The following is a 23,947-nucleotide window of genomic DNA, read 5'->3' as shown; positions in this document are numbered from 1 at the left end:
GATTAATACCCTCCACAATCTGTATTATTGGTCTGATGTCACTTTATTATTTAAAGAAAACTAGATTTCCGCCCGCAGCATTGCCTGCGTTTTCAAAGGAAAACCCACATAGTTCGCGTTCCTGTGGAATTTCTGGGATAAAATGTAGCCTATGTCTTATTCTGGGTCCTCAGCTACCTACATACCAAATTTAATTGTAATCGTTTCAGAAGTAGGTATTTGCGTGAAAAAGTAACAAACATCCATCCTCACAAATTAGTTAAAAGTAACATTTTTGAGAAATTTTTCTCAAAAATGTTAGTTTTGTTTATAATTTTCCATTTGATGATAAAAAGTAATAGAAGCAATGTTGTACAGATTAGAGAATTCAATTTGTTACTAATGAATTTTCAATCTTTCTATAGGATTGCTAGTTTAGGAGATAAGTGTGAAACCTTCTATCACAACACCCCAACTGCGCGCGTCCTCTGAGAAACGCAACCCCAATGTAACATTTTACATTTCAAATAATCACAGCATAAAGATAAGCAATACATCCAGGGTTGTGCCAGGACATTTATTTGCCACAACACTATATCTAAAGGTTTTCTATATGGAAGGATGGATGGAGCTGCTATGGATGCGTGCTGTAGTCTACAGCACCATCCATAGCACGCATCTACAGCCTGTAGATGCGTGCTATGGATGGACGCTAGTTATGTTGCTATGTGCAGAGCAGAGCCTACTATCGATACGTCACATTATACCTATATTAAGAAGAGCTGGAACGTCAACACATTTACACATTGCACATGTTAGGCCGGGAGATACTGACACAAAATTTCGGGTCATTTGTAACAGGATGGCGGTCTAGAGGGGTCTTAGTACGCAATGACAAAAAGAAAAATGATGGTCAGAACGCTGGTACCAGTGGACTAGTCGCGTGGGCGTTAGTCACACTCGTGGGATAAATAGCGAAAGTCCAACGATTTGTAACACAAAAATTTTAGAATTTACCGATAGCCCTTAAAAAAGATGTAGGCGGTAGTGTCATGCCATACTTTTACCATGTGACTTACAGTCCGCCTTACCGACGTGAATGCGTTGATTTAAAAAAACAATTCAACCATTTGTACCGGGCTAACTTTTGCACAGGTAACCATCGTCGTGCAGCCATTTACTAAAATCGCCATGCCATACTTTTCGGACGATTCCAAATAGTCGCCATACCGCGGAAAATCTGCAAATTTTTGAATTTTTTTTTCTCGCCAAACGATTTGTACCACCCTACATTTTTTTTTCAACAACTCCTGAATGATTATAAATAGAAGTGTGATAATGCCATACCTGTGGGAGGTGGCGAATGTGTATAAGATTTTTTTCTTATCGTAAGATTTTATTCGTAGTTACACCGGAAAAGTATGGCATGACACTACCGCCTACATCTTTTTTATGGGCTATCGGTAAATTCTAAAATTTTTGTGTTACAAATCGTTTGACTTTCGCTATTTATCCGACGAGTTCGACTAACGCCCACGCGACTAGTCCGCCGGTACCAGCGTTCTGACCATCATTTTTCTTTTTGTCATTGCGTAATAAGACCCCTGTAGAACCGCCATTCTGTTACAAATGACCCGAAATTTTGTGTCAGTATCTCCCGGCCTATGTGTAGCTTTTATTTTGCAATTGTTTATAAATACAGGGTGATGTAATTGGTGTAGTACGAATATCTAAAAATCTATGAAGAATTTTGTGATACAGTAAATGGAAGAATTATAGACTACTAGATTTCCGCCCGCGGCTTCGCCCGCGTTTGCAAAGGAAAACCCGCATAGTTCCTAGTTCATAGTTTCGCGTACACGTGTTATTTGTATTGTTTTTATGACCTGAAATTTAATTATTATTTGATAATTGAATGATTATTAATACTTTTATCCAATTGATTATTATTAGAATAAATATAAAATAATTAAGTTCATCAATTGATTTACTTTTAAATTATAATTTTACAGGTAAATTATGAGAGCTTTCATAATTATATTTGCATATATTTATCTGCAACTTGTATACGTAGTACATATATTATTATTAGTCTGTGCTACAACGCACCATTTTACAATTCAAGTCTAAAATGAAATGAAACTAGAGTCGCATTTATTTTTGAACATACTGTAAGTGAAATTGCATAAGTGTGAGTACTGTGAACATGCCAGCTTTCCTTAATTGACCGACAGTGGGTCGACACTTAGAACATCGTTTTGGTTAGGCTTACATTATCAAGCAATTTTAAACTTCATTCAATTGACATAGAGTTCAAATTATTTTGTACTTTTCCAAGACCTAAGGTCAAGTCTGGCCTGCCAACATTTAGAAAAAATAAAAATATTTCTAATGTTGGCCTCTCCGATGTAATCATATAATAAAAGATTTAATATTTTAGTTTTACTTATTTATTATTATTTCTTCTTTTTTTTTAAACCTTATTTTTGTACATTTTAATTTTTAGCTAGTACAATAATAAATTATTTCTTTCTTTCTTCGATTTCTTGTCAATGGTTAAGACTTAAGCATAGACAACGTCTTGATGTTGATTTGTTGTTTGAAATTTGAATTCAAAATGGCGTTTTATTTTATTGTTTTGATGGTTGTTAAACAAAATTTGTTCTTCGTATATCGTAGATTTTGTTATTTACTCAGTTAATGTACAGTACATTGAACTATTTAATTTGTAATGTTTCTGCCAAAAGTGTAAAAAGAAGAAAAAGTGTTATATTGTGTAAACAATGTTAAAATCTTTGTGTGTAGATAATTGTGATTTGTGACTAAATATTTGCAATATGTACCCAATGACTGTTCTATATGGAAGATAAAACATAATAATTACAAAACCATTTATGAGAAAACGTCTCTAATACGTCATGTTCTGGCTGTAGAATCAATTGGAGAGGAGATAATATTATTATTATGTCCAAAGAAAACAACGGCTTCTTCATATACAATTCCAATATGGCGATCCGAACGGCAACGATATATTGGTATCGAAATTTAGAACGAGATTTAATAGAAATCCCGCAAAATATTTCAAGGAAAAGTATAAAATGTGAATCTAGTTGTATTCACATAATATTTAAGCCGAATTAAGTCCTACATGCCTAAATAAAGATATTCAGTAAAATTCAAATGGAATTATCAATTTTTGCAAGATTTTTGCTGATAATAGTGTGTTTTAATATTATATAAAAATGTTATTAAATAATTAATATTATAATAAACTTATTGATCTACATTGTTGGTGTTTTATTTTTAATTTCCCTTAATTTGAATATGGATGAGAATTATTAGTAGTGCTGTTACCCAGCATCGATAATTTTATCGATATCGATATGAAGTTTTATCGATACTAGCACTCATAAAGAGACATCACTAGCAACGACAACTTTTAAATGTTGGCAGCAATGTGGGTCATGTTTGACGTAAACTCAGAGGAATAAACCTAGACGTAAACTTTTCATAGGTTGGTATATAAGATTTGACCTAAGTAATACATGCATATGTGTGCGTGAGCTCGAAATCGAAGTACTGAGTGCCGTCTCTTACTATATTACTTGCTCTGTGTTGACCGATACATAGCTCGACTTGTGAATTTTCCTCGCGCAGCTATTTTGCGGCGGTGCATCTCCATAGCACAGCTTACCCGCACCGCTACATAACTTAGTATCAGTGCAAACAGTCACAATGTTTGCTGTGAAATTAATTATTAATTAATACCTACTAAAAATATAATAATTTCATGAGCTTAAGCTAGTTTTTTAATTTTTGTATCCTATAAGATTATCTGTGTGAATTGAATGCAATTAGTCGGTTAGAAATGTAGGTAAGTATGTATAAGTGTGTGCATATCATGTAGTGACTGTATTTTATTACATAAGTAGGTAGGTACTAATCACTAAATATTTGGAAATTAGTCACCGACTAATCAGTACTTTTGAGAATTCATTATCATAATATTGGCCATGGTATATTACTCTTTAAAAACATTTTAAATCAAAGGTAGACTCATCATTCGTATTTCGAGGTATCGATAAATTGTCCGCATTGATTAGTTAACCTATCTAATCAGGAACGTTTCCAAGTATTTAACGTACTTATATTATATTTGCGAAATAAAATATCTTTAGATAGTCATTACAGTTCCTATTTTACCGCCGAATATACCCGTACAACGTAAGTATGTTTTTTAATATTAGTTACGGTGTTATATTTTCCAATAAATATAGTAATTTATTTTTGTATAGGTATAATAAATATGATGAGTAATAGAAGTAGTAATGGATAATTTTAATTATTAACCTGTTATATAATATCTATCTCCAAATATGTTTAATTTTGTACCGTTCCGCTTTTATGCGTCAGCATTCTACACGTAATTAGAAGTACTACTACTAGTTGAAGCTCTACTTGTTAAACGTATTATTTATAAATTATTTTTAAACATTTACAGATAGACATGGGTTCCGGATGTAGTTCATGCTGCGATACCAGGCCTCCCGCGGGCGACGGAGTGCAAGTAGCCGACAACAACCCGGGCTACTACCCTCCTAACGACGTGGTTACTGTCACTGACCAACCCCAGAACTATCAGAGAAGATAGTCTACAGTGTTGAAAAATACTTAGGTATCCTATTAATTTGATTAAGTTTGCTATTAAAATATTTTAAGCCAGACATGATGGTGTGTTATTTTTCCATGACTCATATAATATGACAGTATAGATTATAGCGATGTTATGCTTCATAACATGGCATTCCAAAAATGTTTTATGATAACGTTATATTTTTTGACTTTATTTATATGTAATTTTTAAAAGGTACCTACCTACTTGTTAATAGCTTATCTTATTAGAATTTAGAGACACCATAGACATAGAAAAAAAGCATACGAAAATTGCTCTCTTATTGGGGTTCAGTTTTAAGTACATAGATTGACCAGACTGGGCTGCACCTGTTAAAAAAATATAGATTTCTTATAGCGTATGAATTTGGTATACGAAAATAATAGTTGGTTTTATAAGTATTAGCTTACCTATAGTGGATCCAGGACAGTTTTATTGAGAAAATATTATTACTAAATATCTGTCGGGTCAGCTAGACCCGACAGATATTTAGTAATAATATTTTCAGATATTATCATCGCTCCACTTATGAATATGAATGGTCAAACGCGTAAAGCGTTTTCATTCTAAGGTTTTAGTTTTCTGAAATTTTCATATTTTCTACGAAATTTTCTTGTGATACAATTCAACAGATGTCGCCATATGTAAGAATAGTTTTTAGCTAACATAATCTTCTTCTTCTTATATATAAAAATGAATCGCAAAATGTGTTGGTAAGCGCATAACTCGAGAACGGCTGAACCGATTTCGATAATTCTTTTTTTATTATATTCCTTGAAGTACGAGGATGGTTCTTATGTAGAGAAAACGTAAATATTATGTACCACGGGCGAAGCCGGGGCGGACCGCTAGTAGTAAATAATAATAAATAAAATTCATTTATTTCAGGCCAATAAGCCCATATTGTATTAGTAAAGTCTTATAATAATTGTGATTGTCAAAAAATAGACAAAAAATTATTTGCGATAAAATAATATTGTGAGTTGTGACCAAGTTGTGACTATAACCTGAGATGTAGCCTAACCTATCTTTCAAGTTCATCAAATCAAACTGCACACAGGATGCAAATGACATTCAAAATCGGTTCAGTGGTTTAGGACTACATTGTCTACTCAATACTTAACACATAATTTTTTATAGTTAGATCTAGTTGCAACATATGCATTTAGTTAGGGTTAACGCGTTGTACTTGTTATCGAAAAAAGTTTATAACTGTTAGTTTGTAGTTAGTGTTAGTAGTAGTTAGGAGTGCAAAAATAAGTTTATTTAATTTCAGGCCGACAAAACAGATGTCGCTATACTCTTTTAAATGTCTTTTAATTTATATGGTAGTCTGAAGATATTGCAACCTAGCGATAGATACATATGGCCGCCATTAATATTTTGTGCACATATTCCTTGTATTCTTCCCATGTTAATTTTGTACGCAATAAAAAATATGTAAGTAGGTATATCGAGATTTATTAATAAGATACCAATGCTGACTAATGACTTTAATGTCTTTCTGTCTGTCATAATATACAGACTTAATTGAATTGCAAAAATAATTAACGAAAAACACCTGATACGCACACGGTGTTCTTGACTTGAATTTAAAATAAACTGAGCTCCAGAAGGATCAATTTCTCAAAAAAAAAATGTACGTAGTGACTACATATGATAAAAAAAAAAATACTTGAATATATAAAATAAAAAATCCGTTAGTATTTATTAAATGTCAAAATTTACATTCGGTTATTATTTCGCAATTTAAAAACAGTCAATATTTACAATACGATAAAAAAATTAAACAATATACATTTATTTAGTTTAACAACGTTTGAAACTATTATCTTCACAAGACCGAAGGGCAAATTTATAATGGCCTTATTCCACTGTAGCTGCCAACTTCGCAAAGGACTTCGTAATTTTTGTAGTTTATCTCGGATCCGTCAAAAGAAATGTAAGCACAGCCATGACTAGGATGAACCTGTAAAATGTTAAATTATGAAATAAACAAAAATATAAAAAAACACCGGTCGAATGATTCCTTTTTTTGAAGTCGTTTAAAAAATAGATCGCTTTATGTAGAGCTCGCGGCTCTATAAAAGTATTTGTTTAGCATAGCTGAAATAGTGCTAGTTCTGACAGAAAAACATGACAGAAAAAAAAATACCAACACTTGGGTATATATAAGTCTCTCGGATCTATATCATTAGACATCGGATTATATGCACTAACAAAATGCCAAAATATGCATGCAAATATGCACTAAAAAAGGCCGAAATATGCACTAAAAACGACTGATATGCCTAAAATATGCACAATAAAAAATCAAAAAACCTTTATTATTTTTATATATTTAAATCAAAGATTGTACAAAACATTGAAATTTTCTTGAAATTAAGTATAGTTTTTGTGCCAATATACAATTAAGCATTTTTACCAAATTTTCGAGCGCAAATTTGTGACGTTTGTCACCCGCGAGCCCAGTGTTGCCACCTTAGACCTTTCCGGGCTAAATCTAGCCCTTTTTTGGAATTCAACCCGTGTTTTAAGTTTTTAGCCCCAAAAGGGTAATCTAGCCCTATTTTGAATGGCTCAAAATTTACTTAAAATGGAGCCCATTTTGTAATTTTTTGCCATTTTACCATGCCAAAATAGGGTTTGTTTACTCGCTGAGCGTTCTGATTGGCTACTAAAGTTTAGTCGACCAATCAAAACTCCCGCTACTTAACGAAATATGCACGATTGGGGAAAAAGGCTAAAATATGCACTAACGCCGTAATTAGAGAGTTTTATGCATTTGCATATGCAAATATGCAAATGCATATAATCCGATGTCTATATATCATATATGGAATGCTATGGATTAATTAGAGAATACCAGTTTTCTAATGGCCGTGTCATTTGAAAACTGAAACTCGCTTGTGAATACCACCATAAAATGTTAAAAGTTACTAGGTATACCTACAATCAGTGGCGGGGCAAGACCTATATTTGATGTGGGCAAGACAGATTTCGCGAGGCCCTGTTCTATGGCGACCTGAAGACGGATTTTATAAAATAATAAAAACAAACAAAACAATTAACACTGCCAAGTTTTTATTGCGTTAAGTTTTGACTTCTTCCTAGTAAAGAAAGTAAACAAATAAAACCAGGGATTCCCCCACTCTGGTTGGTTTTTTTTTTATATTAAGGCATTGGAACTCTGGTCGGTCGGCGGCAAATGTTGCCAGACTAAGAAAACATGTTTCACAACAAAATAGATTTATACCGTGAAATATGCCAACATTGCCCACAAGGGTATCTTTGCCCGAAGATCAATTCATAAGAAAATTTTTAAATTGCAAAAATACCTTCATACTTTGGCAACATTAATAGTACTTGGTGTAAAATAGGTTGTATTGTGTGTGTTAACAACATTAATAGTACTTGGTGTATGTCTGACAACACTGCCTATTGTGTGTGTCGCTTACTTAAATCAGCAACTTGTTGTAACTCGTCAAATATCATGTGTGATTTCGTGGGCAAAAAATAGTGAAAATTCAAGTGATAGTTTGTGCATGATGGCTAAAACACAGGCTATTTTTACTCATAATATGTTATAAAATAACGTTTGAAGAATATTTTAATGCTAATAATACCACTGAAGGTTGTTTTAAACAAAAGTTACAATGGTGGGCAAAATTACCCAATAATGTAGCGATTTATATTTGAAAACATTGCCCACATCAAAAAAGCTTAGGGTTGGCACATTTCATATTACCACAAATTTGATACTAATAATTTTACTTCTATACGGTTGATTTCGGAAAAATAATTGAAATTTAAAAGCTTAATTTGGTATCCCGGAAAGAATCATGGTAAATAAAGTTAAATCGCTGAATTTTAAGCACAACTTAAATGTAAAAATATGTTTATTTTTATTAAATAGTCACTGAACAATATTGTTTTGTTTTTTTTTCTTTTTTATTGTCTACAACTTAATCCTACTACGAAATCTTTGCAGTAAATGAAATCGAAAGTCATGCTAATTTTACTGAGATGTACCAACCCTAGGCTTTATGGAAAAGCGAAATGCGATTTGTATGAAAAAGAGAAAAAATACCTGGGTAACTTTGCCCAGCCACTTAAGTCGGGAACCTTTCATGATACTGCTTTGATTTTTAAAGTAAACGACATCTTTACCAATATTTATGAATTGGACTTTAATGTAATCTGACTAGAGGTCATATTTACGCCAAAAACCGACGCGACGTGGGCAATGTTGGCAATATGTGCAGATAACTTTGCCCGCCCTCAAAAACAGACAAAAAATGAATTAAATGTTGAAGAATAATGAAATTTGCTACAAAAATATTATATGCATATTATAATCTAAGAAAAACATATTATGCTAACAGAAAATACTAACGTTTCCATAGAAATTTTTTGCGGAAATTGAAATTATTCAAAAAAGTGGGCAATGTTGGCATATTTCACGGTATCTTTTATTTTATTTTATTCTCGCTTTAAAAAATTTTGAGGCGCGAGGCCCCTTGTACCGCGAGGCCGTAGGCGATGGCCCACGTCGCCCACGCCTTACGCCGCCTCTGCCTACAATCTACATGAAATCTTTAGTTTGGGTCACAGTTTGCACATAGCTGAACCACGAAACTTCGTCTAATCGCAAGAGGAATGTTTCTTACATTTTAATCGATGTTATTTTTTCTATGATGGATTTATTCAAATCCAGCAAGTTTTAGCTTTAATAAGGAGTATAATAATGCGTAGTATACCTTGCCAGGCGTGATAGAACCTCTATGTCTCACGCGCGCGATGTACAGAGGCTCCCCTGTATGAGTGTTACCACCAGTGATCGCACCAGACGGGACTTGGCCGTTGCTAGCAGGAATCCATCGCACTTTGTTTGGATTTGCAACTAGAACCTAAAATTTAAAAAGTTGTTGTTGTTTTAAGTGTTCTGTTCGAGATTGAAGAATTGAAGAAAAAGCTTAGTTGACATTAAATAAATCATCATTACGATTAATGATATTATCATTTCGAAGGACGCAGCTGGAGCGTAATTATTATAATATTACTTTTTGCAAAACTATAAAAAAAAAACTAAAGAGTTACACATCATATTGAAAATATCTCCTAGAACTCAATTGACCAATTATTAATATTTAGAAGTACTTTTAAATGGGCCTATAACTATAGCAAAATAAACCCTTACCTCAAAATCATGAACACGTATTTCCCGCCCAGCAAATGGTATATACGCAGCTCTGTGGACGACCGCCAGCTTGCCAGGCACGAGGTTCCCGTTGTGGTGCGCTCTGATGGTCCACAGAGGGCTGCCGTCCCAACCCTCTCGGCCAGTCACAAATACACGGTTGGTTAAGGATTCAGCAGCATGCGTTGTTGTAGATACCCAATCGATTTCTGGTTCTACGGGGGGCGGTGGTACATCTATAAACATAGAGAACGATTAATAGTTAAGTTCTTTAAATGTAGAGACAATTTGGAGAGTAAATAATATTTTAATGAATGTTATTCGGATAATTCATAAAATTTAAGGAATGTCATGGATAGGTTGTTACTCGTAACTTGTTATAGTCCTTTCCACCCATGTTTCCACCTAAGATGATTTCTGTGACACATCTATTTTTGACACGTATAGAGATGTCGGTTACTGAAATAGTATCAATTGTTTCCGATAATCGACATTATTCTATATGGAAATGAAATCGATTTGAATAAAGTACCAAAATTAGTTTTTTCGGCGTTTCGCCAACAATTAACTAAGGAAACTTAGCAAACAACAGCAACAAAAAGTCAACAATAACAATTAGTAACATTAGCAGAATACCACGTAAAGTATCAATATAAAAATGCAACTTGTATACAAGGCTGACGCACTCGTACAGACGATTGACTCGATTGACAAACGATCACAAGATGGGCGCCGATTATATGATTTTCCAACTCTATGATTTTTCAACGATCCATTTCATGTACACGAATTGCGTAGGTATTATATTTTTGTGTTATTTTATTTTATTATTCATTATATTAAACTAAACAATACTGTTTTTTATTTATAAGCTTACGATGTTTCATTTTTATATTTTTGGTAATAATGCCGCCATAAAATAAAAATATTATGCACTAAAATTATTTTGACTTTTTAAACATAAAATACGTAATTCGGAACACGATGAAGTGTCACAGGAATCATCCTAGGTGAAAAGGACTATAGAATACTTTTAATACTGATAAACGACTGAAGCCAAGCTCATTATTATTTAAGAGATGAAAACATGTTATAAATTGTATGTGTATGATAATATACGTAACAATCTAGTAAGAATTAGATACTTACTGTCAACAACCTGTACGGGATCTGGCTGAGGCGGTTGCGGCTGTGGTTGCGGATAAGCGGGGGGGTAAGGGAACGCGGGTGGAGGGTACACGGGCATCATCACAGGCGCTGGCACGTACGCAACGCCGGGGGGTGGGGGGTAGCCGACGTAGGGGGGTGGACCGCCGTGGGGAGGATCTGAAAGTAGATAATAATGACGTATTACATTTAAAATGTATTGTTCTTCGAAAGCTTTTTTAGATTGTTCATTGTTAGGTATTACTTGAATTCGATTCTTATGAATATGAAATGTTGTACCACGGTCTTGGTTCATTAGGTTTATTCTAAATCAACCTAAGGCTTCTTATGAAAAAAAAAAACAAGAATAGTTCATATTGTGTCATTTCGTTTTTTTCCTTTAATTGATTTCAATACACAGTCCTATTCTTAATTAAATTGTATATATATGCGCATCATATAATTAATAATCCATTTATTGTAAAGGTATCAGTATAATTCATCGTATCATGATCAAATAAAATTATTGATTGGTCCAAAAAATTATTATTATTTTTTCATATTCTAGTATGTCCATATATTTGAAATGAGTATGTTTATATCTGGATATACATATTATAATCTATCGATTGGTTTTATGTAGGTAAATAATATACAGTATCTTATCAGAAAGGTATATAAGTGTCGTAAATGCATATAAATGATTGCTTTCTCTGACGAAAATATTTGTTTAGGTATTTCATCAATATTTTGAGAATGTTAGTAGACTCCCACTTTAGAAGTGGGAGTCGAGCATGCTTCGGCACGAACTGGGCCACGCTCGCACCGGGGAAGGTACCACACCCTCACAGAATATCGGCGCCATAGTGACAGTTTACTGTCGCGTTCCGTACGGTGAGTGAGGGGTCCGGAGGCCCACATCCCTTCCTATCCCCTACCCATCCTCTCCTCCCCTATCCTTAATCCCTCCCATCCTCACCCCTTTCTCCCTAATTCCTTCCAAATCCCTTAATCCTTCTGGTAGGCAACAACTATTACCTCTGTTATGGTCTATGGGCGACGCAACCTGCTTACCACCAGGCAGTGCGTCCGCTCGTTTGCCTCCCCATAACATAAAAAAAAAAAAAAAAAAAAAAATGTGGAATTTGACATTTGCTTTGAAATATTATATTATGTATTCAACGGAAGAACGGAAAAAAGTTAAGACGATACACAAAAAAAAATCCACTGCTTGGCGGGCGGAGTCTAATAGCTCGCTATCGCGAACGCGGGTGTGCGCGAAGTCATTCTTGCAAACTCGTCGCGCTGCCGCTGGCCGACTCGGGACAAACATGTATGGAGTCGTCATACAGTTATAATATTGTCATACATTTATTTAATTGTTGATTTATTGGTTTTATTTTCTTGCTTATAAACAAATAATCTTCTTTTTAACAACTACTCAGACATTATTAATAATTATTATCATTTCGTAATGTTTACTTTATTACAAAATAATACAGGTTATAAATAATCTTTAAAATAACAAAAAATATTGTTACTCTGAAAAAATGAAATGGTACTCAATAACGCGGACTACTGAATTGATTTAGATAGAATTTGATGCTGACGTAGATATTACATCATGCCCAGAAATGAAAGGTACTATTTCTGAAAGAAGTTATAAACCCTAATTCTTCTCAGTCAAAGTCAAGAGTGGAAGATATCACTAATACAGTAAAACTGATGCGAAACTTTGGATGTTAATTTGTATATTTTTTTGTTAGTTGTTACTTAATCACGTCAAGACTACATTACCAATTTTGATAAAATATAGCTAATTGCCTGGATTTACACATAGGATACTTTTTATCCGAACTGAACACTTCTGTGGGAAAAAACAGGATTCACGATATAACCTAATTCCACGCGGGCAAAGCCGCGGTCGGAATGATATTTTTTTAAATAAAAAAATTGTTTTAAAAAAAACACAAAATATATTGACGCATGTATTTATTTTTTGCACTCTATTATAATTGTAATTATTCATTACAAATAATCAAAATAAAATAGCCAGAACAAAGTTAGGCCCTGGTAGGGTAGGTAGGCAGGTACAGCAATGTGAGACGAACACTGGCTTATTTATACCAATAATAATGTATTATAAACATTAAATTAAGTTTACAACAAAAATACATAATATTAGCTAATGTGAAAACGAATCAACCAATCATCCCACAACAATGAAATGTGCACACAAATATTCATCCAAATCGGTTCATGTGATTAGGAGGAGTGACTGCAGCGCCATCTTCCGGGCCCAATTGTGTTTCCAGATCACCCAGGAACTCAATTTAATATACTTACACAAAATTTTTCGAAATGAAAACTCACATTACTATGTAAATATGAATATAAACCTGTTTTAGCACTAAGCAATTTCCCGCACAGGTGTAGTAAGTATAAATGAAATAAATATCAACATCAAATTCTTTATACAACATACTTATCTACCACCTACTAAGAAATGTAATTCTTGAAATTTTTTCGTATTTTTTTTAAATATAATACTACTCCAATGAGCTCCTGTTCCATATTATGTCCACCATACTTCCACTAAGTTCACCATGATTTTTTATTTCTTTGCACTTTGTTGCTTTTTGCTAAAAATGGAATCATGCGATAAAACCAGTAGAGCGTTGATAACATACATTTTTGACTGAATAAAGGTACTTACGAAGGAGTGGGTTCACTTTGTGAACAATCAGTGGGTTTATTTTCCTTCTGGATTCCGGATTTCTGAAAAGATTATCTATGCTATAAATGAAAAAATCTTACACATTCGTTATGTACTTAAAACAGGGGTACATATCAAACATCGTCTATAATACAATTATCATCAAATTTAAAATAAAACCAACTTACTTCATTAATTTGTTCCAATTGTAAGCATTCTTTTTCCTCCAACCTTTATGTTTCTTCTTCTTATTTTCTTTATTGTCCCCATTTGTCTCATTTTGTCTTATTGTGTTGTCACCCTTTTTTACGATTGCGCGAGCGACACAAGTTCCCCGTGTGACGGCCGTAGCGGGAATGACTCGTGCAGCGATCGGGGTAGGAAGGTACAGGGCGGCTCTCGCTATATTGGCTGGTCGCGCGCTAATTTCAAGTATTTCTTGTTTATTTCAAAACCATCGCATATTTCAAAATTCTAAATCGGTAGACGTATAGGTTGTATATTTTATAGTTAATATCCAAAAAGTCGTAACTTTACGTTTGTTATTTTGAAGATGCCAGAGATTTAAAAAAAATAACAATGAGAACTTTGTATTTTTTTTCTATCGAGAAAATATCATGGAATCATGTTTCTAAAACGGTAGACGTATTGTGTTACTATTGAACTTTCTTGTCAAGAATTTTCATCACGACAACTTTAATAATATAAAAATTACGAAGGTTTAAAAAGGGCCGTAAATGTTAGAAAAATTAATTCATCACCTTAATGATGGACACTTACGAGCACAATTCAGCGTTTTAAATTTTAATTTGTTCTACTTTTTATAGAAACGGGCAATAGGCAATATCAACAACACAGATTTTACGAATAAATAACACTAAGTTAATTCATAATGTTATTGAATTTTTAGTTAAAGTTTGTACTATAGAGTCAGTAGTGACAGCATTTGATTGGACGCACGATACACACAGAAAAAGAATTTGATACCCTACATTTGCCCTACATTCTACAATAAAAACAAAATAGATTGTAGTATCACTACATAGTATAAAACAAAGTCGCTTTCTCTGTCCCTATGTCCCTATGTCCCTTTGTACGCTTAAATCTTTGAAACTACGCAACGGATTTTGATGCGGTTTTTTTTAATAGATAGAGTGATTCAAGAGGAAGGTTTATATGTATAATAACATCCATCAAATAGTGGAGAAGTACTGTTATTTTTGAGGTTTGATGTCGTAAAAAATTACATTTTTTCCGCTTACATTGCAAACGCAGGCTGAACCCTACGAGCTTTATCAAAATAATGTACTAAGTATTATACACATTGAGAAGGTCTACAGAAAAACCCGCAGTGGTATATATCTATCTCTTATGGATAACCCACAATAACTTTTCTTAGTCATTTACTTTTTACGACAAATAATGGCTAATTTTCGAAGCGATTTTAACCAATACAGCATTAATCCTTAACCAATTAAATACCTTGAATACATTGTTCATTTAATATAGATCTATATGGCCCTTTACACCGTATGATTTAAGTGAATATTTTCGAAGATATTACAGATTTAAAAATTGCGGGACGTAGGGTTTGCGGCGGCACCGGCCGGCCGCCCGGCTATATATTTTATACCCGTGCGAAGCCGGAGCGGGCCGCTATGTTTTTATATACAACGTTCACAGTTTTTCTACATAGTATATTTAGTATCAGCATTGCACCCGTGCGAAGCCGGGGCAGGTCGCTAGTTGTTAATAAACATAGAAAAAAGAAACAATGTACCTACTGATTATTATTAATGTGCTTAATATAATTATTAGTGGAATTGTTCATTATTTGGAGATATAACATAATTAAGTACGTAGGTACCATAAACATGGTAGAATTCTAACCAATACCCGCGGCCCCATCATTAAAGCGGTTCGACGGAACACAGTGGGGTTTTAGTCGGTAAGAATCCGACATAACCCACGGTTCCTTCCCCGGGGGCCGTGGGTATCTTTGGAAGATTTCCCCACTATAAAAAAAAGTACCATAAACATCAAATAGAAAATTAGGAAACAAATAGACTTACAATGAGACATTCTGGAAATTCCTTCTAGGCAATTATACTTTTCAGGATGAAAAATGCACTGTCTTTGTTCAAAACGACAATGTTCTACGTTTATCTTGTATTAAAATATATCGAGCCCATATCAAAGGTGGCCTGTGATAAGATAAATCAATATCTATAAAAGGAAGAGTGGTCATTTTATTATTAAATGAAATAATCTAGAACAAGCATAGAAAATAAGTAAATATACCTACGGAAAAAGACGATATTGTTATACTAGATAAAATGTTTTTAATTAGTGTCACAGGGCTCGAATATAATAACGTAGGCGATGGTGCTGCCTCGTTAAATATGTGTTTAACTTATGTTTGATAAATCTAATAGACTTATAACGTCAAAATAATTACAGACCTGCCAATCTACTTTCCTAATGAATTAGATTGAAAATAAATGAAAAATGATTTCAATTATCACATATTGTATCCGCTTTTAGGCGGTAGGTTACATTTGAATAAGATAATAAAACTTTCCTAATGTTTTACTATTATTTCCGATTTTTCAATAATTTTTGTTCTATATTTGGTTTACGGAAGCCTTTCTTTTACCAAACTAAAGCTACACCAAGTATAAGTATTGCTTCGAAGTTATGGTCTGTTTGTATCATAATGGCTATCGCTGCTTCTTCTTTATTGACTATCAATTTTAAAGCTTCTTTTCACATTAAACAAAATGATCAAACGCAAAATATCAATGAATTCTTCGTCAGTGTAGTCATCATGTTGACTAATATTACAAAAGGAGACGCCTACATACATCTATATACAATCATTTACAAAAATATAACAGGACTGAAGCTGAGTAACCGAAATATAAAACTCTTTGCTATCAAATTGTATGTATGGATATTTATTTTTACTCTTATTTATGGGGTATTAGCGTTAGAAGAAATCCTTTTGCTCGATCCGCCATTTATCCTGGTTATAAGGATACCCTTATATTTGTCGCTGTTTCATCTTTATATTCATCTGAGTTTGTTACTCGCTATATTGAAAGTCGTTAATATTTATATGTCTCAAATATTTAAATTAAACAATGAAGACAGTTATTTGCTTGAACAATATTTTCGGAGGAAGAATTTATTTAAATATATTATTGATTCTGATGTTAGTTTTATAGACGTAAAGCAAAATGTAGATTTTGATCTTAAATACCTATGCAAGGTGTATGACGATCTTTGTTCTTGTACTCAATTGTTACAAAAAATACATAGCTTGCAGGTAAGTAATTTACTATGTAATAATATTATTAACTACATTTATTAATGTGATGTGCTTTTATGCAATTAGCACCATTATTATTTTTATGCAATAAATTTAATCGAGCACTAACGTATTTTACGTTTTACGTAAACACAAAATAAAATATTTATTTACTTTTCGTGTTTAATTTCAGATTATGATAACAATATGGTTAATGTTTTCAAGTGCAGTGAGCGCAGTAGCTTTGATCAGTTCGGAACAGGTGAGGTGAATTGAATTATTTTCTTCTATTTTCTAATAATATTGTTCGCGCTTTTTATTTTAGATAATGCGTCGATAAAAATGTTTGCCATTTACTTACGTATTAATCGCGCACGACCTGTATTTATTAGGTTTACCTGTGAGGTTTACATATTATATAATTTTGTGTACCTACTTTAATTTATTTTGATAAAAAATATGATTTAATAAACACCAGTCCACCATACTCAGGATTGCCTGGCAGAGATTGCTGCCGCTCGGCCGCCCTCTGTACATTGTTAAATATAGGTATTATTAAGTTTTTTTTTATATATGGTGTTTCTCAATGTGGAATTTTTCATTTATTCGGATGCAGTATTGCGTTCCGAAAAAACCTTCATCAACTACATTCCTCCATTTAGTATTAGTAGTGTCATTTCCCTCAGCCCTCTATAAAGTGAAGAAGAATGAGTGTGGTCAATATATTATAATAAACAAGGAATCATCCGCACCTTAGTATGGATAATAATATTAGAAGGACAAATATATTCTTATAAAATTATCTTGATGACAAAATTGATGTAACTATCTTGATATAGGATTCATGTTTTTTTTAAGAAGATGACATCTCGACTTATTCAAATCAATTTTATTTAACACTAGCGGTCCGCCCCGGCTTCGCCCGTGGTACATATTTATGTTTTCTCTACATAAAAACCATCCTCGTACTTCAAGGAATATAATAAAAAAAGAATTATCGAAATCGGTTCGCCGTTCTCGAGTTATGCGCTTACCAACACATTTTGCGATTCATTTTTATATATAAGATTTGAAGTAATTCAAACATAAATCTAAAGCTATCAGTAATAGTCCTTTTTTGTGGAACTAATAAAAAGTGGATAAAGACAAAAAAAAATGGTGAATGTTGTGACTGCTAACTGCTGCTGCTCGTGGGAATCATTTAGTTTAACTAGTTACTAGATATGTACAACCCCCCAAAAACTTATAAACAAAGGTGGAAATTTTAACTCTTTATTAAATTAGTTTTAGAAAAACAAGTAGATTACCACGTTTGTCGATAAATTTTTGCTGCGTCATATACCTACAGATACTCTTTGTTTTGACAGAGAATTATTATAAGATGAAATAAAAGATACAGAAATGACACGATCTACTATTTTAACATCACTATCTTTTATTTATTGAGTAGGTATACCTACAAGTTATCTCCCTGCGGTTCTGTCCTCATGCACTTGAAAATTTTGCTTAGTCATTTCTGATTCCTTATTTCAACACTACTTTTCTTAAAAAAGTTCTAACTTAAACCCTTAACGAATCCTATTTTCTTTACTATAACAATACAAATGCAAAGAGCGTTTATTTATTTGTTTTGTTTTTTTTATTTGTTTCTTACTTTCACGTCGTATCGGAGCAATTATATTAAAATTATGATTTTTGTGTCTTTCAGGCGAACCAACAAATGCTCCCACTATTATATAACTCGTTTAGTTTACACTATTTAGTTATATATGCTCTTTTTCATTTCTTAAATTTCAGACGAAACATCCGTGGTTAGATTTCGTGCAGGGTCTTCTGCCTTTCATCTGGTACAGCATTGGATGTTATTTGGACGACCAGATACGCAAGGAGGTGGAACGCACCGACCTCATTATCATAAAACATCTGATCGACTTCCGATATGGTAATTCCCCCTCTAATAAAACTATTGGATGCTAAACGTTATCATGACAAGTATATGACAGGATTTGATCTCTGGGAAGAATAGAATTGTCTATAAGATAAGATAAGCGTCATTAGGGAAATACGCAGATTTGGAAGTATCCAATAAATATCTCCTGAGATAGTGATAAAATCTACATACATTTATATCTATGCATATAGATAGATAAAAAGAAAATTAAATGTTGCACAAGAAATTTAAAGATTTTGTAATTTAAACTAAATGATTAAATTGTACCTTCTTTGCCAGTGTGCATAGTGCACTAAATAACTGATTATATTATCATAAACCAAATTTTTAAGACATACCAATCATACAAAACTAAACAAGTACCTATACAGTTTATGGGAAATTAATTTTAAAAAATACACTCAATTATTAGTTTGCTCTATGGCTTAAAATTGCTTTCATTGCTCTATCCACGATTCATGACAATTATTAAATCTTTGTTCTTATTTTCTTCCAGATCAAAATACGAAAGACGTTCTGAATGTTTTCAAGCAAGCGATTAGTATAAATAGCTTACAGTTCACAGCTGGCAATCTTTACCGACTGAACTACGCCTCTATGTTGGGAACAGTTGTTAGTGTCATTACTTACAGCATTATGGTTATTCAACTGTTTTAGGTAAAATAAGAATTATGTAGAACAAAGAGTTATTATTTAAGATCGCACCGTCTTCTCTGCTTAGGCCTTTGGTAGATACGGATGTTAAGTTAATTCTCTAAACTGATCCCTAAAATGTGTTTGTATTATAGGTAATATCTACGTAAGCTGATAAAAATTCTTATGTTTTGAATAAATCTTCAGAAGTGTTATGTTAGGTAAATATATTATGTATTTTTAAATAAGAACAATGTTCTGAAATGGATATCACAATTTCGTAAACTCCCAAGGGTTCTCAATAAACCTAATATGTAATACAACAAAAATGTTTTATTTCATGTATGTACTTAGGTAATTTTGGTAGATTTCAAGATAGGTAACGAATTTATGTAGGTAATAGGTATGTCGCAGGCAAATTGTAATTTTTTTTCCCTTTACAAACGGCGTCCATGACTTTTACAAACGCTCGGTATGCATATTGTAAATTGTAATATGCAGAATCTTTATTATTTTCAAACGTCCACAAAAAGACGACCGTGAGACTCCTATTTTTCTGTAGTTAAAAATACAAAAAGCCTAACCTAACTCACCTCCTTATACGAACAACAAAATGTGAAAATTTCTGATTACGAATTTTTAAAATATGTACTACAGTCTACAATTATTGCCGAGCGTTTGTAAATGGGAAATAATTTCCCACCAATTTACCGCGACGTATATAATATACTGTATATATTTATAAAATAAAAAGAGTTTTTTTATTACTTAGAGCATATAATTAAGTAACCTAAATTTGGCTTAAATTTAAGAATATTTACATATTTACAATTCATAAATAGACCTATGTACACGTAACTTAATAAAAAAAATGAGTTGATGTTATCGTTTTATTCGTGGTTCTAGTACATCTTGCTATTTCTAACCACGAGTTCTTATTTTGTATGGTTATATAATTCATGGTTTCTGAGGCGTCTTTACGTCATCTGGAGGGCCGTAGGGTCGCTCGTAGGGCGGAGGGCGGAAAGGTTTCCTGTCTCTGTCACCAGAACCGGCCATCTGTAGCAAACAAATGTAAGTTATTATAATAAAAGTAAAATTTAAAGACCAATGCAGTAGAAAAACAAACCCTTTTTTGTTTTCAAAGCCGACCCAACTCTATCTTCTTCTTATATATAAAAATGAATCGCAAAATGTGTTGGTAAGCGCATAACTCGAGAACGGCTGAACCGATTTCGATAATTCTTTTTTTATTATATTCCTTGAAGTACGAGGATGGTTCTTATGTAGAGAAAACGTAAATATGTACCACGGGCGAAGCCGGGGCGGACCGCTAGTGCTCTATAATAATATAGGAAAAGTGAATTTAATCAAATCGATATTGTAGTTTTTGCATGGGTAATAAATATTGAAATATCGACTTCCATGATTCTAACGTTTTTAAATTTTTTGAATAAACCATGGGGCGGAAAAAGACGTCACAGAATACAATTTTGGATTGATGATTTGGGATTTAAATTTTGTGAAAGTTGTGGATTTGAATCCTGCCCCAAGATCATGTCATTGGAAATGTATTTTTGATTCTTAATGAAAACATTAAGTATACCTACCTACCCATTTGAAAATTTTCAACGCTTGGTGGATCAGTAACATTGACTGTATCCACCAAACGCAATTTATAATAATTATTAATTATTCAATTACAATTGAAACAAGAATGGTATTTGATTTTATGATGTTTTACCTACGTATCAGTGCAGTATAATAATAATTTAAAAGATATCTATTTTTATATCTGAGATATCTTTTGCTCGCATTATAACTGCTAGTTGCTACAGAAATAAACTATACAAGGATATTTAGGTAGGTCTTAAAAAATATTTCAAAAATTTTGTAGAACTAATAATCGCGAGGCGTTATACAAATACACCTCCTTTGCCTTATCGTGACGAAGACCACAAGACCTCCCATGATTTTTACAGTAGGTATTTTAAGAATTATCTTTGGTTTAATATAAATAGTTAAGTAAGTTAGTAATTTTAATATAAATAGGAGTTTTAAATTAGTAAAAAAGGCAACGTAGAATAAATAATAATTGTGACAACTTAATCAACTTACAATACTAAAAGCACAGACTAATAATAATATACTGTGTATACAACTAAAAGTTAAAACTTACAATACCTAACATTTAAAAAAAATACTTACTAAATAATTTAATAATTTATTTCAATAACAATTAAGAAATAATTTTATTAATTTTTATGCTTACCTTTAAATATATTAATAGAGGAAAAGATTACCACAACAGAACACAGTTAGGTATAGACTTGGACTCTTAGTAAAACAAGCGGCCGTGCCCTTTATAAATATTTTCGATAACAGATTTCTGCGGTTTATCTCATTGAGATCGAAGTTTCTCATTGAAAATTTGGATTTTCCAATTTTCTACGTTACATGATATTTGGATTTATATGAAAACCCACCTGCTGTGACAAGATACATCATTTATCAATGTAGATCAACACTTTCATTGTTCAATAAAAAAATATTAATTTTACCATTTTCCTGTATATGTTGTAAACCTACATAATAATATGATAAGTGCGGTACTTAATGCGGTATTTAATTTCTCATTATTATTCATACACTCGCGAAATATTTTCCTGTAGGTACAGGACGAAGGTTCTGTAGGTGTTCCTTAGTGAAAATTATATAAAAAATATGATGAAAAACTATGTATTGGATATTTTAATGAATTAAGAAAGCATCAACGTTCACCCTCAGAATAAATAGCTACCTTCATAGACATTAATTAAAATTAGAAAATATATGTTCGTTATATAAAATACGAATAGGGAAATTTAGGATTGGGCATAAGAAATCAATTAATCTATTTTAAATACGTGAATTTTTATTTAAAAAGAGCAGTTTCAAGAATTTTAATATGTTTATTGACTTTTATCCCACAATCTTTTTGTTTTAAAATGAACTGTGATGGTAATTATGAAGATTGCATTTTAAACCTTTTTTCTTATTAACGATTTGGTCGATACCGTATAATTAAGAAATATTAAGATAATAATTGACAAAAGTGAAATTCGGAACAATGCAAAATAGGTAGAGTCGTTAAGATACTGATCGTCCCATTTGCATTCGAACAAAAAGCTTTCAAAACGGAATATACATTATACATATTTTATTGCACATCGTGTAAAAATTATTTTACTTTAATTTTTTCAAAGGCATTTTTTTGAGCATTTACACGCCCAAACATATTTTATAGACGTGTAATGTGCAAGATAGAAAAATTTGTGCTTATATTATTTCATTAATTTGGATAATAATAATAAATATGAATTATCCATGTGTTATCGTAGGGAATGGGGCTAATTAAATCAATTAAAAGATAAACTATAGAAAAAATACGTTTATTGAGAGACACATTTACAAATTCTTAAAATAATCAACTATCCTAACCATTCATTACTCAAAGGCATATAAATTTACATCTCGAAGCAACGTACTTGTTTAATCCCCGGAATAAAAGGACGAGATTCAATTTCAACGGGTTTATGGTCAAATCAAATTACTTGAAACAGGGGTCGTAGCGTGGTTGTGGTCCCATTTGCTCAGGGTATGTTCTGCGAAGGTAAGACGCGGAGACAAAGCAGTTGTTCATGTGGTGTGGTGGTGGAGGCAAAGGGGGACCGAAGCAAGGGTTGAGGTTGTGCCTGCTGGGCCCAAAGCAAGGGTTTGGAGCAACCGGTCCGTTGTAGAAAGGTCCGGAAACCATCGGGTTGTTTGTAGGACGCTGCATTCTGGAAAGATCCAAGATAAATTTTAATATAATGCATATACATAATTGTGATTGCAATTAATCAGTTGGTTGCAAATAACCCTAATCTTAATTGGATACAAAAAAACTTGATAGAGCACTCACTGCATTGATTTTTCTTTATCTGAATTGAATAAAATATATTTCCAAAACAATGCACCAATATTTGTTAGTTACTCAGTGACTCTTACTTCAGGAAAATGAAATTATTAAATAATTAATTAAATCTTGTTGACATTGTAAATATACTTACTTACTTTACGAATGTTTTTATAACACGCGATTTAAACGCTAAGAGAAAATAGCACTTTTCACTCGTGAATGCGTTGTTCACAATTAATTAGTGTGTGTCGGCATTTGTCTTAGGCGGCAATATTTATATTGGAGCTTTATCGGATTATTCATTATCAGATGGTTAATTTCAATTCAATTCTATTTTAAGAACATAATAATCAAGATATCCACAGTTCATTCTAAAAATAAACATTATTACTTTATTGAA

At 32.6% G+C, this 23,947-nt stretch overlaps 2 protein-coding genes and 3 long non-coding RNA genes across 6 annotated transcripts in view; 3 read left to right on the top strand and 2 right to left on the bottom strand.

Moving 5' to 3' along the window:
• LOC149488470 (uncharacterized) overlaps positions 1-1,226 on the top strand; it is a 129,270-nt gene extending 128,044 nt beyond the window's left edge. Inside the window, exon 2 of the long non-coding RNA XR_016315663.1 lies at positions 799-1,226. This is a non-coding gene — a long non-coding RNA (uncharacterized LOC149488470). The remainder of the gene's footprint in view (positions 1-798) is intronic.
• Positions 1,227-4,017: 2,791 nt separating this feature from the next.
• On the top strand, positions 4,018-4,703 carry LOC149488469 (uncharacterized). Its single transcript, XR_016315607.1, has 2 exons — positions 4,018-4,203; positions 4,481-4,703. It is a non-coding gene; the product is annotated as an uncharacterized LOC149488469 (long non-coding RNA).
• Positions 4,704-6,352: 1,649 nt separating this feature from the next.
• LOC149488468 (pfs47 receptor-like) lies at positions 6,353-15,810 on the bottom strand. Its single transcript, XM_089695694.1, has 5 exons — positions 15,786-15,810; positions 11,001-11,177; positions 9,852-10,087; positions 9,412-9,561; positions 6,353-6,620 (listed from the first exon to the last, which is right to left on the bottom strand). Exons 1-5 carry the CDS (start codon positions 15,793-15,795, stop codon positions 6,507-6,509), a joined length of 687 nt encoding a protein of 228 aa, XP_089551820.1. The 5' UTR covers positions 15,796-15,810; the 3' UTR covers positions 6,353-6,506.
• Positions 15,811-16,297: 487 nt separating this feature from the next.
• Positions 16,298-19,905, top strand: LOC149488467 (uncharacterized). Its single transcript, XM_089695238.1, has 4 exons — positions 16,298-17,041; positions 17,217-17,285; positions 18,821-18,965; positions 19,471-19,905. Exons 1-4 carry the CDS (start codon positions 16,298-16,300, stop codon positions 19,629-19,631), a joined length of 1,119 nt encoding a protein of 372 aa, XP_089551364.1. The 3' UTR covers positions 19,632-19,905.
• A 3,117-nt stretch (positions 19,906-23,022) lies between these two features.
• On the bottom strand, positions 23,023-23,782 carry LOC149488466 (uncharacterized). 2 transcript variants are annotated; one of them, XR_016315606.1, is made up of 2 exons: positions 23,703-23,782; positions 23,023-23,428 (listed from the first exon to the last, which is right to left on the bottom strand). It is a non-coding gene; the product is annotated as an uncharacterized LOC149488466 (long non-coding RNA). The 2 variants fall into 2 exon arrangements; XR_016315605.1 differs by lacking the exon at positions 23,703-23,782 and adding an exon at positions 23,551-23,612.
• Between the last annotated feature and the right edge of the window lie 165 nt (positions 23,783-23,947).

Source organism: Colias philodice, chromosome 5, assembly GCF_061535455.1.
Source record: "Colias philodice isolate Cphi_HAF_F1 chromosome 5, ilColPhil1 Martin Lab GWU primary, whole genome shotgun sequence".
Lineage (NCBI taxonomy): Eukaryota > Metazoa > Arthropoda > Insecta > Lepidoptera > Pieridae > Colias > Colias philodice.
Note: the sequence above shows the minus strand (reverse complement) of the source record. Positions and strands in the feature narration are given on the sequence as shown.